The sequence below is a fragment of the Crocodylus porosus genome, unplaced genomic scaffold, assembly GCF_001723895.1.
Source record: "Crocodylus porosus isolate Cpor-Errol unplaced genomic scaffold, CroPor_comp1, whole genome shotgun sequence".
Taxonomy (NCBI): Eukaryota; Metazoa; Chordata; order Crocodylia; family Crocodylidae; genus Crocodylus; species Crocodylus porosus.
Genome location: NW_017728951.1, coordinates 5,675,164 through 5,690,005, shown reverse-complemented (window position 1 = coordinate 5,690,005; position 14,842 = coordinate 5,675,164). Strand labels below are relative to the sequence as shown.

The 14,842-nt window shown below is 42.9% G+C and overlaps 1 protein-coding gene across 1 annotated transcript in view; it reads left to right on the top strand.

Annotated features, from left to right (window-relative positions):
* Positions 1–2,724: 2,724 nt before the first annotated feature.
* Positions 2,725–14,842, top strand: part of MKI67 (marker of proliferation Ki-67) — a 38,933-nt gene continuing 26,815 nt past the window's right edge. The window contains exons 1-8 of the mRNA XM_019555976.1: positions 2,725–2,743; positions 5,234–5,346; positions 6,262–6,343; positions 6,444–6,559; positions 7,834–7,903; positions 9,887–9,965; positions 12,712–14,193; positions 14,556–14,800. Coding sequence (XP_019411521.1) covers positions 5,255–5,346; positions 6,262–6,343; positions 6,444–6,559; positions 7,834–7,903; positions 9,887–9,965; positions 12,712–14,193; positions 14,556–14,800 — 2,166 coding nt within the window. The 5' untranslated portion in view covers positions 2,725–2,743; positions 5,234–5,254. The remainder of the gene's footprint in view (positions 2,744–5,233; positions 5,347–6,261; positions 6,344–6,443; positions 6,560–7,833; positions 7,904–9,886; positions 9,966–12,711; positions 14,194–14,555; positions 14,801–14,842) is intronic.

Below are 14,842 nucleotides of genomic sequence, written 5' to 3'. Positions count from 1 at the left end.
AGCTGGGTAGGAAGACCCCAATTGGCCGGAGGTATGGAGGGCTCCTGGACCAGTTTCAATGTTCCCAGGGGGCTGAGTCTTCTGGGGATTGCCCAAGGTCTTGGGCTGGCCTTGGGCTGCAGTTTTAAAATGACTTGTCCTAGAAAGCCACTGAATTAATTTCAGTTCACCCCCACTCCCTCCTCTGTGAGGTTGGTAGGTGGGTGAGTACACCCTTAATCAATGAGTGAGGAAAAACTGAGCCACTATTTTTAATACCATGAATGGCTGTCAGCTTCATGCTTGGTCAATGCTGTTAGGTCCATTAATTGTTAATCAAACCAGTTGAAAATAATATTGGATTATTCAGGTATACTTTTGAAATATTCCAGGAGTTTTAAACTGTTTTAAACTGGACACATCTACATGTGCATCTGACTGTGCAATTGCTATTGCACAGTCATTTAGTACTGGCTGTAGCCCCATTGGCGTATGGGTCATTTCCAACCCTACTGCGCAGTAGCAATGAGCTACTGTGCCTGTGCAGTAGCACTGGCATCACGGTTTGTGCCTGCCAACGCTACATCAATGTAGCTATGAGTTACATTGCTGTAGCTCATTGCCTGTAGCATGAGCATCTTGTGTAGATGTGCCCACTGACTTGTACATCTAGATGCTTGCATTTCTAACCTGATTTAAAATGGTCAGTGCTGTGTGTCCACACCCATAGATGCAAAGACACATGTCATTATACAGAACTTTAAATGTAATTGCAGCAGACATTTAGAAAAAGAATACTTAGCCCCAATTCAGTAGGATAAAGTGCAGTGGATAGACCCCTACATCTGTGTGAAACCTCATTTATTTTTGTACTGATACCAGCTTTAACCTATAGAGCCTTAAATGGTGTGGACTTATATATCTAAGCGAGTGCGTTTTCCCATATGCCCCCACATGATGGTGCAGCAGAGAACAATGTATCACCAGTAGGCCAAGTTTGCTCAACAAAACTGCATGGAAAGTCATTCTCTGCAGTTGCTCCTCAGCTCCGGCACTCCCTCCCACTTGAGGGTTATCAGTAGAAATTCTTCTGGGCCCATTGGGTGTGCTGGAAATGAGGGATCCCACAGGACTGGGTATGTCAGCAAAAACTTCTGGGTGGCAGGGCAGGAGCAGGCCAGCCATCAAACCCTTGCACAGGCAACAGCAAATGTGATACCCCCGACCTGTAAATAGTTGTGTATAAGTTTCTGCTTGTAATAGAGTTGTTCCACGTCACAAGCCTTTAGATACTCAGAGCCTAAGCCCGGACATCTTTTGGAAGAGCTGTGAGATCTTCCTGTTTGGGCAGGCATGGGCCAAACTAAATTAAGAGCAACATCTCATCCTAATTTAGTTTGGCCCATGCCTGCCGGAACAGGAAGATTTTAGAGCTCTTCCAAAAGATGTCCGGGCTCAGGCTCTGGCTGTAGTATCTAAAGGCTTGTAATGTGGAAAAACTCTGTTACACACAGAAACTTATACACAACTATTTACAGGACAGGGGTATGTTCTAGTTCCCCTTTTTAACTGCTCTGATCCCTTACCCCCTTATCACTCTCCTGTTTTTAAGATGTTATTTTTTCACTCCAGAGCCTTTGTTTGAAAGGGCAGCATATAAACTGAATAAATCAATCACTACTTTTCCCCTTTCCAGCCCACCGATATGTCTCTGAAGGATGAAGTGCCCATTTATTCATGTTAGATGTTATAAAAACATTTATGAGGGTTGAGTCAAGCTATGACCAGGCCTGGCTTTTATCAGATGTGCAAGGCAGGTGGTTATTTAGGGCAGATTATTGTGGGGTGATGGGAGTCTTGCACGACTGCTTTTTGGAAGTCCCCGCACATATTTCATTTTATGAATGTTTGGACACATTTCATTTTACGATAGTAAACACCTCGAGCTGGAGCTTGGCTCGGCTCCTTGTGCCAGGACGAGTTCAAACACTTAGCAGCAAATAATTGGGAAGTCCACAAAAAAAAAAAAAAGCAATCCTTTATCTTCACAAAAGGCAGCGACTCTAAAATGGTTTTCGTATTAATAAACCGCAAAAGAACGGGTGCTTAAAGAACAAAGGGGGAAGAGAAGAATGGAGGCGGCCGAGGATTGCTTTCGTCCATTTAACCAGAGTTAGCTCCTCACGGCAGCACCTCAAAGGTCACTTCCACCCGTTCCCGCCTCCGATTTCTGTTGTTCTGTATTTGGGGATGCAAGAGCGGTTATAAGCCCAGCCCTACCAGCAAGTTTGAGCCCCACAGGGGACTGCGGCACCGCCTCGCAGCAGTGGAGGACTCAAGCGAGGGCGGGCAACCGAAAGCGCAACAGCCCACCCCCACCACCAACGGCCGCGCGCGCAATATGAACGAAGGCGCCTGCCCCGCAGTTTGAAATGAACCCCGCCCAGCGCTCCCCATTGGCCCGCCTCCGCCGCCACGTGATGCGCGCTCCACCACTCCGCGCGCGGCGCGCGCCTTTTCGAACAAGGAGCCTACCGCGGCTGTCGCTGCGTCGTGTATCCTTCCGCGGGACTCGCCTGCCGGGGCTCGGCGGGGCTTCGCGCGGAGGCCACCCTCAGACCCGCCGTGGCCCGCGGGCGACAGGGCGCCTCCGCCGTCTCCCTTTCGCCTGCGGTGGCGGCGGCTCCCGTGGCTTGTTGGCTGCAGGGGGGCCGTAGTGGAAGGCCGGGGCCGGCGGAGGGATGCGGCGCAGGGCGGCAGTGAGGTGCGTGTTGGCGCGCGCGGGGGCTCAGTTGCCGCTGTGAGGGGACGGAGACGGACGCGCTGGCGCCGGGGAGCGCGGGGCGCCCGCGGGCAGGTGGGAAACGCATTACGGGGATCAGGCGCGGCGGCCGCTCCGGGGCTGGTGGGGCCGGGCCGGGCACTGGGGGGTACAGCGGCTGCCAGAGCCGGTGGGATATGTAGGCTTCTCCCCACCTCTGCCTGGTGTTGTGCCCCGTCGCCTCGGGGAGTCGTGCGTGTCGTGTGCGGGAGCTGGACCCTCGCGGCGGGGTCCTGGGCATCGGGGCTGCCAGACGCCGGCTTTACCCGCCGCTTTTTGCCAGCGGGGATGCGTCATCATCGCCCAGCAGTGACGTAGCGTGGACTGGTGGGAGGCCTGGTTGAAGCTTGGCTGCCTTCGGGGTGGATTCGATTTAAATCACTTGTCAGGAAGCTTCGGTTTCATCTTTGTTTTTGACAAAAAGTGCACTCGTTGTTTCTGGGTTCTGTAGGTTGTAGAGGTGTTGGTCTAAGGACCGAAGTAGACAAGGTTCTTTGGGTAAATCTGATATCTTGTTAGACCAACTGGACTTGGTCTTGTAAAAGATATCAGATTTACCCACAGAACCTTGTCTGCCTATTTTTGATAGGACTTTTATTAAACTATCCCCCAAGAGGGTCTCTCTACCTTCTGCCAAGCCTGCTACCCTGATAGGCTTTCCCTTCTACCATGCTATTCCCTCATTAGGTCTTAAATCAAGGGAGAGGATATACTCAGAAATGTATCCCTCAAGACTTCTGGAATGTTCTGCTGAAAATGCTTCTTTTGTTTCTGTTGCCCTTCCCTCCTTGGTTTATGTCCTGACTACTCCTTGCCCAGATCTACTCCATCCCCAGCAATCCTCTGTTGCAGCACTTCCCAAACTCTGACAGATGGCGCACCAGCAGCTTAAAATGATGCAGCCTTAAGAACCCCGAGCAAATTTTTCAGTTCAACCTTTAAGAACCACCAGCAAATTTTGTCAAATAAAGTAATTATCATAAATCTGTTAATATGTACCACTGACAGGTTGTCTGCATGCCACATTCTGTACCTGAACCACAGATTGAGAGCTGCTGCTCTATTCATTTAACTTCCTGAAACTACATTCCTAGAGAGAAGTAGGGGCTTGACTTTGTGTATGCAACTTAAAGAGACAAGAGGACTGATGGGTAGGTAATCAGGTCTGTTAGCTCTCATCGCCATGTACTGCCCTTAACAAGGATGTTATCTCTGGAGTCAAATCCACAGTTTGAGAACTGAAACTAAGCATCACAGAGATGCTTAATGGGATCTTCTAGACCAGGGGTTTTCAACCTTTTTGGATCAGTACTGCCAGCCACTGGACATGGAGTAGTGTACTCCTGGCAGCTGGTGTGAGGGTAGAGGGTGGGGTGCGTGTCTGCCACGTGCAAGCTTCCCCTGTGTCCAGCTGGGTGGGTGGTGCCTGCACAGCAGTGCGGGATGTCTGGCAGCACTCCCTCCCCACCCACCTGTGCCTACCCCTTAGGGCAGGAATTCCCAATCTGATACACGTACCAGTGACAGGCTGCCTGCATACCAGTGGTGGTATGTGTCCACAGATTTATTATAATTACTTATATGACAAAGATCTGCTGGTGGTACTTAAGGCTGTATTGTTTTAAATTGGTGGTGCACAGTCTGTCAGTTTGGGAACTGCTGCCCATGGGCCTTCTCAAGTACCCCTGGGGGTATACATGCCTCTGATTGACGACCCTTATTCTAGACTGAGCTCTGAGTTCTGTTGAGTAGAGTGGTTTTCTTTAATCTTTACTAATCTATAGAGGACCCTTTGGAAGCCCCATAAGATTGGGCCCCTAATATAGTCCATGGCCTGTTGTAACTTTTTTAGAAAAGTTTTATAAATAGGTCACATGAATATATTGTCTCAAATAGCATATAGTTAGAAGTTATTACCCATATCCCATGATGATATCTTTGAGCTCTAACATATTTTAAGTTTAAACTATCTTTTATATAGCTTTATTTTTTTTAAATCGTCTGAATAAAATATGTGATGATTACATCACAAAAATTAGGTTTAAAATTTTTAAAAATCTGATTTCTTTTTGTTTGTTTTAAAAAATTATTGATTTTTATCCACCTGTCTGCTTTGCAGCTGCCATCAAAACATTTTTTTTAATGTGAACCTATGATGTCTACTATTGCCCCTGCCTAAGAGTGGTTTTTTTGTTTGTTTGTTTGTTTTTATATGCCTGTGTGGTGCCTCACTTCCTGCACTGAGCTTTGTTCGGCAATTTTTGGGTTTTTTTAAATGCACAAAAGACTTCACACACCTGCACAGAAATCCAAACAAAATAACCCTTTTGAAATCTCTGCTTATCATTTATAGAGAGAGAGGTCTGCCCCTTGTATTTGTTATTTTAATAAATATGTCCAGCTTTATTTGAAATACCACTTTTATCTTTACAGGTAAGACCTCTAGTTTTGAAGATGCCTCTCTTTGGGAAAATTGTTGTTATTAAGCGGAATGGGGCAGATGGAATTCACTTTCCGCTCACTGCATGCTCTTGTTTATTTGGGAGGTAAGAATTGGCAATATTACTTGTGTATTTGTGCCTTGAGAGATGTATTGGCATTGTCTTTATTAATGGTTTTTGGGTTCATTTTATCATTTGAATACCTACTGTTTAAAACAAGTAGTGGAGGCATAAACTGTTTAACTCCTGCTGCAGTTGCTCTTACTGCCTGATGCAGCTGCTTCTCAGAGTGGAAGAAGGCATGTATACCCCTAGTCACACCACAGATGCACAAAATGTGTGTCTGCAAAAAAGCTGGTAATAGTTTCTGTCCTTGTTTCTGGTCGGTGTTTGTGAAGGGGCAGGACCACCCTTGTAGCCCTCAACAGTTCACCAAAACATGTTAAGCAGCCTTCCAGCCAAAATAATTTCCCATCACTGATCTAGTGTGTTGCTTTCTATTTGCTTATACTTGAGGAAAGTAAATGCTAGAGTTATAAGTTCCAAAATAAATGCTTAATGGAAAGCATATATGTTTATGCGAAATCAAAAATTGAATATAATTCACTAAACCTGTTAAATTACTGGAGTTTAACACTTGATTGAAAAACAGCTTGTGCTAGAGCTTGTCTACATTTGATTTTTTGGGGGCTGCAGCCATGCTTTTGCAATGATTTTCCCAAATTTGACAGATGTATATAGCTTGCAGGTACATGTTTGACTTTATATTTGCTTGAAACTCCACTAGGGAGAATCTAATTTAATGGGTTTTGGATTTTATTTAGAAGAGAATTTTTAACTTGGCTTCTCAGTGCTTGTGTTAACTTAAACATTTTTCTATTGCTTTCTTTAGAGAGCACCGTGCAGTTACATAAATATTATTAAGTGATCATGTATGTAGCTCAGTAGTGAATTTTGAAGAACAACCAAGTGCTTTGTTCTCTTAATCTTTAAAACTAAATTTGTACTTTTCACCCTAAGAAAAACAGAGTGTGACATCCGCATCCAGCTGCCTCAGGTTTCCAAAGAACATTGTAAAATAGAAGTAAATGAGAATAAGGAGGTAAGTGGCTTTTTTTAATTGCATTTATAATTTGTATTTTGATTGCATTGTATCATTTTATCTATTGAGGTTACTTAATTGACTGTTGTTTCATTTTTAGGCAATATTGACTAATTTAAGTAATGTAAATCCAACACAGTTGAATAGTAGCAGTTTTCAGCAACCTGTACATCTGAAGCATGGCGATATATTAACTATAGTTGATCGTTCTTTTAGGTAAGTAACTGTGAAGAACAACGAGGTCTGTGCAGAGCACTATTCACTTTAGTGATTTTCCAACTAGACGTAAGGGATCTACCCATTGTGGGATTAGGTCCAGAGAGGATAACTTTTCCCATTTATCTATTGCTAATGTTTAATTTTATGTTTAAAATTTTTTACAGGGGTTTTCAACTTACTTTATTTCTGCTGTGCAAAATATTGTCTGGACTGTTAGAGTGTACTGTCATCTTTAAACTACTTAGAAATAAACTACATATTGCAGCATTGTCTTGATACCCTAGCATGACTTTTTTTCCAAGTCTACATGTTTTGAAGATGCACGGTTGGCTTGTAAATAGGAAATAGAAAATCACGATTTTGTGGACTTCACGGAAACCGTGAAATTTGCTCCACACTGGGATTTTTTTTTTTTTTTTTTTTTTTTTTTTTAAGGGTCACAAGCATAGGTGGCAGAAGGAACAGGGCTAATGGGGCTTAGCCCCCCAAAACGTGGGGCAGCACAGAGGGCTGCAGGGCAGCCTGGGCATGGGCTTCAGGCGGCTGCAGCAGGGTGGGGCATGCACAGCCAGACATGGAGCCTGCAGGCAGCTAGGATTGCAGCCACATGGTGTGTGGAGCACTCCCTACCATAGCAGGTAAGTTGGAGAGGGGGTGGGGGGCAGAGGCAGGGGCTGGGGTGAATGGCAGCTGCCCTGCCCTATGCACAAATCTAGGGCACACATGCCCTGGGCCTCTTCTGAGGTGTGTGCAGGAGCCCCCCTGTGCTCCTGGATGAGCCACCTAGGCTACAAGCGTCCCACGATCTGCCCCAGGGTCCCATTCCCCCCTGTCCCTGCCTGCTACAGTGACCCAGAGCCCGTGCTTGGGCTGCCCTGCGGCCCTCTTGTGCTACCTTGCATTTGTGGGGGTGCTAAGCCTCATTAGCACCAGCCTTCTGCCCCCTGTGCCTGCCAGCCACACATGTACAGGTAAAATACAATTTTTCACAGAATATTTACGAACTGCCAGGACCCATTTGTCTAGATCTGCGGTAGTTCTGTGAGTATTCCATGAAAAATAATACTTTACCCATGCACATGTCATGAGTTTTCTATGAGAAATCTGTAATTTTCTCAGGGCCCTACTGATATTAAACAGTTTAATATCAGTGAGAGTATTGTTAGAAATGGACAGTTGTTACTGTGTCATTTACCTTAAATTGTTCTTAAACAGCATAAATATGACATAAGCTAAAGTCTTCTTTTATTCCTTTTTTTTTTTTTTCAAAGGTTTGAATATCCCGCTCAGTCTACTCCAAGAAAGAGATGTTCTAGGTCTCCAAAAAGTGAAACCCTGCAGGTAATATTAAGTTAACTGACTACATTTATTGCAGATGTGTGCACATGCTAATGCAAAGTAGTTTACTATTGGTATGATGATTTCTTGTCCTCCACCCATCCTTTGTTCCTGCTGCTGTGGTTGGGAACTCCTGGCTCCACTTCCTGCTCTTGCACCTGGGGGAGGGATTGCCACAACCCTATGTGGTGTCTAGCTGCTCAGAAGATGGGCAGCTTTGATCTGAGATGTTAGTAATAGGACTTTTTGTGGAAAGGGGCAGAGTGTTTTGTTTTGTTTTTTTTAAATAGTGTTTTTTTAGAGAAAATGGGATGCAGACCTACAGCTATTTACATTTTTAGGGATGTACCGATTAAAGATTTTCTTAGCCGATACCGATAGTCAATTATTAACTGACTGTATTGACTGATGCTGATCCAATAATCACTATTTAGTAATAGTGCAAGGCATTTTAAACTACTGACACAAACCTGTTCTGTTTGTTTGTTTTGCATCTATCTCGTATATGTGTGTGCGACGCGTGCACACACATCCTGTGCTGCTGTCCTAGACAGGCAGGGTGGACCCGCATGTGGACAGCGGCGCAGGGCATGTTTGGAGCCCCAGAGCATGCTGCTGTCTCAGTGCTGACAGGCCCTGCACACCTGAGCTCTCGCAGCCACCAGGGAGAAGCTGTTTTTGCAAAGGTCCCTGGTGTCTGGCAGAGCAGAATGTTTCTCATGTAGCACCTTAACCTGCTTTCGTGCAGCCTAATGTCTCTGCAGCAGCCCCGGCACTAAGGCCTCTGCTGCATGTGTTAGCATTGCCATGGTGGCAGCAGCAGCAGGAGCCAGTAACAGTCCCATTTACTGTTGCTGAGCATGGCACGCTGTGACGGTTCCCTGACACCCCTGTCTCCCCTCCCCCCCTGCCGCTGCTCACTTAGACCTGTAGTCTACTGTGGGCCGCAGCAGGCCATGTGGACTGAATTACACTCAGCAGGATGTTCTGGGCTCACAGCTGTAATTATTGGCTACAACAACCAAAAAAGGCAATAGCTAATAATATCATTTTGCCTTTTATTGGTGCCATTCCAATAGCCAACCAATATATCAGTGTATCCCTATTTTTTTTTAATCTTTCTATCTTTTATTTACATAATTTCCAATCTGTATAAATTTCAGGAATAAAACATAGCACCGGATCCCTGCTAGAAAATATTTACGACATCCTTGTTGCCAGAGGTGGTTAGAATTTATGGGAGATGAGTAATGCACCCATTAGTAGTATGGTTATCGAACTTTCCAGTCAAGGAGTCTAAAGGAGTTAAATTTTAACAGTTTTTGAAAGCTTAAAATTGGGTAGCTTTCTTTTAAAAAGTAACCTGTTGGGTATTTCGGATGATTGGTGCACTTGTGCAGCATTGCCTCTAAAGAGCAGAGTGTAATGTTTTATATATTCATTTTCACAAAATTTTACCTTGTCAGCAAAGTTATTTGCTTTTCTATAAATCTCTTACTCAGGTTATCTGTTGAAACTTTTTTCCTGGAGAGTATGGTTAATCAGATGAAATTATGACCATTGTATATATCTGAACCCTGTTGGAAAATATTTAAATGATCAGGCTACCCCAAAGTCCAGTAGACATCAGTCTGTATGAGTTCTCAATTTGTTTTATTTGTTATCAAAATTTAGCTGCATGGATGCTTAGATTATACACTCTTTTAGAATCAAATACTTTCCAAGACTGTGAAATAATAAAACTGTCTTACAGGTCCTTGAGTACACATTTTACTTGAGATGCAACCTATGTCGTCACTTGTAATAATTGCACATTTTCATAGAATAAGTGGATTTAACCTTATTTTGTAAATTGTTACGCAGAATCTGTTTTGGTTATGAAAGGAAACAATGTTTCTGTGCCATTCTAAATGCAATTTAGATCACTATATTTGTAACTCAAAAGATGTATTTATTGCCCTGCCATAATACTGTACAAATTTACAGGTTCTTCATGTTCAGCAGGTGGCAGAAGTGGAATCATTACTTACAGAGACTGCAAGATCTAAAGGTCCTCATGGTTCTGGTTGGTAATTGTTTCATCTTTGTTTGTCTTTCAATAACGTATAGACACTTGAACAAGCATGTTAAGCATAAAATGAGATGGGAATAAGGGACCTGTCAAAAGATTTATTTGAGAGCTGATGGATCAGATAGAACCTGTCCTTGGCACCATGATTTAGAAATCTCAAATGTTTTAGAACATTTAGAAATGTTAGAAAACTCAAAATGTGGTTGTACTATGAAAAATGATGGTGAAAATACAATTGGTGGACTACTTTAGGTTCAGTGGATTGCTTATTAAGTTTGATTTAGGTTAAAAGAAAAAAGAAATGATGTTAAAAATGCCAGCCTTGCAAATCCTGCACACTTCTCAGTCAAAACTGGTATTTTCTGACCATCTCCTAATGCAGTGGTCTCCAACTTTTCTTTGGTGAAGATGACCTTTTTGTAAGTAAAGGGCATCACAGGATCTACAGCCTCTGCCCTGGCCAGCCCCACCCTTGCCTTGCCTCCCCACCTGGACAAGCCACCTGGGTTCTGACCCCACTCACCTGGGTGGCAGGGGATGTGGCTCAACCTGGCTGCATGTGTCCTGTCACTCCTGATCATGGAACCTCTGACAGACTGAGATTTGACAGTCAGAGGTTCCATGATCAACCAGTCGATTTGAGATCGGCTGGTTAGTGACCACTGACATAATGGATAATCAAATTTTTAGACCTAACTTTTCTGCCCTCTAATGACATTCAATAAGTATAACAAGGCAAGTTAATCCATACAGCTGAGGATTTAACTAGCAATTCTGATAGTGTATGACAGGGGCAGGCAGGATGTGGCCCACGAGGCCATTCTATATGGCCCGCAGGGCCCCTAAAAATTTAGAAAATTAGTATTTATCTGCCCCTGGCTACCTGTCATGCAGCCCTTGATGGCTTGCCAAAACTCAGTAAGCGGCCCTCCGCCTGAAATAATTGACTGCCCCAGTGCATGAGCTGAAATAAAATTAGATTACTCTCCAAAGCTAATACTATACCAGCTCTGTAGTACCAAAAAGAAAAAAAGAGTAACATTTTTATGCAAGAATATATTTTTGATGCACATAAGGAGTAGACCAACTGACTGAAAAGTTGCTGTTTTACAAGTTTTGTACAATAGAGTTGCTTTAGTTTTTCCTTAACTTAGTGTTCTTGCACCTCTATCAGTGCAGCTATATTGCTAGTGCTAATATGGAGAAGGTAATAGGTTTTCTGCAGCAGTGTCATTACACATTAAGGCCTTTCTTGACAACAGTCTACTGATTGATATGCAAGTTACTCCAGTACTATGTGGAAAAATTTCCAACTCCCCAGTAGATTTTTTTTTTTGTAGTTTCACCTTGTTCTTTAAGGTATTTTTTTCAGAATGATTTATATTCCCCCTGTCCCACAATTGTATGTCTAATACAAGAGCCTGTAGAGTTCTCTCCAGTTTGCTTTTTACAGCTGACTGACTGGGGATCAGCTTGTCCTCAAATTACCTGCTCAATACAAATAACACTGTTATACTGCTCATAGTAGAGGTTACTTGGAGCAGCTTGAAGGTCGCACATGAGCTTTTTCATTGCTTTTTCACAGAAAAAAATTTTTCTATACAAAGCAACGATTTTTTTCTGTAAAGCCAAATATTTTTAAATGTTGTGACATGCCTGCACCTGAACTTTTGAAGGAATCTGAACTTTTTGTGTGTGTGTGTGGGGAAAGTGTATTCGTGTTTGTCAGCAGCTAAATAATACTGATACCAAGAGGAGGACCTTAAGAACCATGTAGACTGTTTAATATAAATGAGGGATGTTAAACACATGGTCTGTAGTGCTCTTCCATCAGGCCCCTGGTGCTGTCTCTGACCCATTTCGGGCATGGCATGCACCAGTGGTATAGGGCTGGTCTGCAGTCCTTATCAGGCTCACAAATCCCTTCTCATCCCCCAGCCCTTCCACAAACACATCCGATCTGATAACTACTTACCTGCCACCTGCTGCAAACAGCGCAGGCCTGCCCAGAGCCTGGGTTGACTGTGGCGGGTGTCCAGGAGGCTACAACCTGCTGGTCCTCAGAGCTCTGGCCTCGCTTGTTGCTAGTGGTTAGTGCATGTGCAGCTTGGGGTGGAATGTGGGGAAGGGGAATGGTTGTGCTGCCACAATAAGGATTGGGCCCCTCACAGCTTCTCCGCTGTCTACCCCAAATCACCCGTGCACCCACTGTTAGCAATGAGCCAGGCAGGCTGCATACTGCTGCACTGAAGTCTGCGAAGCCCCAGCCCAGCTCATTGCTGGCAGTAGGTGTATAGTGGTAGAGCTACAAGGAGCCCAATCCTTGTGGCAGCGAAGCCCCTGCCCCTTCCCCACCGTCCACCACCTGAGGCGCAGATGCCAAGTAAAATGCCAACCCCTGCTCTAAGGTCTGAACTACTTTATTTATATCAGTAAGTTGAAAGTAAACATTTTAAGTTTAGTCTTAACAGTTTTACTATTGGTGAGCTTATTAGAAAAATGTAAATGATGAGACTAAACAAATTTCATTTGGTAGGCAAAACTAGAGTGCTGATAATTCTATCCTGGTGATAGTTCCTGATTGCTCTTGTAAATACAAATACAGAAATAGAAAATATATTATCTAAGGGGAAACCTGTTTTTCTTTTTTTTTTTTTCTTGTTTTTAAATAATATTAGCTACCATTTTAAAAGTAAAATACATATGTGGATGGTTCTTTTTATCTTTTAATATTGTGTAGATGACAGTGAGTGTGAAGGCCAAAATGCTGGTCAGAATAAGCAAAGCACTGAGGAAAATATTACCAGACCTAAATCAGCCAAGAAACCTGCAACACCCAAGTCTGCATGCAGAACACCCAAGTCTATCAAAAAAGAAAATAAGATGTCTCCTTTTAGCCAAATTTATGAATATCTGAAGCATGAGAATGAAATTAACAACAGTCAGTCAGAAGACAACATGCAACAGCAAACACGTATATCAAGATGTCTACCTGGTCAAGGGAGCCAGATTAAGATGGATGCAATCATTAGGGAAGATGCTAAAGGGTGTAAAGTTAAACAAAACATACATGGCTTGAAACATAATCAGTTTACTACTGAACAAAATGGTTTAGAGAAGAGATTTTCTGGAAATCATCGAACTGTTGTTTCAAATCAGAAACCAATAGATTTAGAAGAAAAAAATGACTTGCCTTTGCAGGACTCTGCTGAAACCTATGAACAAAATGTATCAAGAAAATCTGAAGTGACTAAATGTATCGCAATTAAATTAAAGAGAGTGAGTGACCAAAAAACAGCATTTTCTCCTAAGTCATGTACTATAGAATCCTTGGGAGACATTGCTCAAGTACTCACCACTGGAACACCAATAAAGCACTCAACAGAGGCAGCTAATGAAGATAGCTTGACAAGCATTTCTGAAACCACTGAATACTCTGCATCTACACCAAGGTCTAGAAGGAAGGGTCGCCGGTCTCACTCAAGCTCATCTACAAGAGAGACCAATGAAACAAGTTCTATAAGTACAGACACATCACTAACTGGACAAGACTTCTTGTTAATGCTTAAGCAATCAACAGAAATTCAATCTGAAATTCAAAAGGAGGGTGTAGTGTGCAAAAGTGATGGAAATGAACTGTGTGTTTTGGCAGAAATTAATAAAAATTCTAAACAAAAGAGAAATTGTAAACTGCTTACACCAATAAAATCTTTGAGTGCAGAAGATGTGGTGAAAGAAATTCATGATGAGACTTATTTTGCCTCAGAAGGGAGAGATTCTGAAATTCATACTCCTTCTCCTGGGAAGAGTAGTTTCCAAAGCACCAGAAGGAGTGGTAGTCGAAATAAGGAATTGCAAAGTAAAAGTTGTCTGCATTCAGAAATGCTTTCTCCAGAAAAGGTAGCAACAAAGGGTGCATCTCCTACCATCTGTAAATCTCACTGTGGGACTCGAAGAGGTAGACCAAGGACCTCTGGACAGCAGATCGAAAAGGCACTGGAGAGAGATACATCTCAAGAACATGACAGGAGTGTAGACAGTGACAAAAAGGAGTTGGCTGCAAAGAGTTGCCAACAGAAATTAGATTTGGAAGATGCTTCTATTATGCCAAGATGTCATACACTGTCATCAAAAAGATGCTCTGAAAGTATTGTATTGAAAGATGATGAGATCCTTTCTGAAATGAGTGCTTGTGGTCTGTCTGCTAAAATAGAAGAGTCAGGTAAGTGCTTCTGATATGATTGTTAAAAGCTATATTTTGAATTTGTTTGGGATATTCTTTAATGTTTTATGCAGGTAAAGAAGTATCCTTCTGTTGGCACATCCATCTTCAAATGTTATGTAATTATAGTTAACCGTAACTAATACCTGCTTGACAAAATGTGCATACCCTTTAGTTGTATTTTGTAAAGATATGCTTACTAGTACACAAGCAAAAACGGGTATACATTTTATCATGTATATCACTGAATATGCCTCAAACGTTAAGTGGTTAAAAACTTATTTTTTATATCCTGGGTAGAGTATAGTTTTTCTGGATTCCTACATGTATGGAGACATTTTTTTCAATGCTTTTGTTTGTAGGTGAATTGAAGAGGTCACCGCAAAAACGAAAAAGTGGTAACGGTGATTTGTCACTTCAGCCCCTTGGGAAAAGGAAGAGAGTGTCTTTTGGTGGTCATCTGAGTCCTGAACTTTTTGATAAGAGTTTGCCTCCTAATTCACCCCTCAAAAGAGGTGCAATTCCAGCAAGACTTAGCTTACCATTTGGAAATTCACCTCGTGCAGTTCTGAAGAAGGCTCAGGGGTTCAAACGTTGTGTAATCAAGGTAAATATTAAAGGTTAGAAAAGCCTGGCATTTCACTTGCAA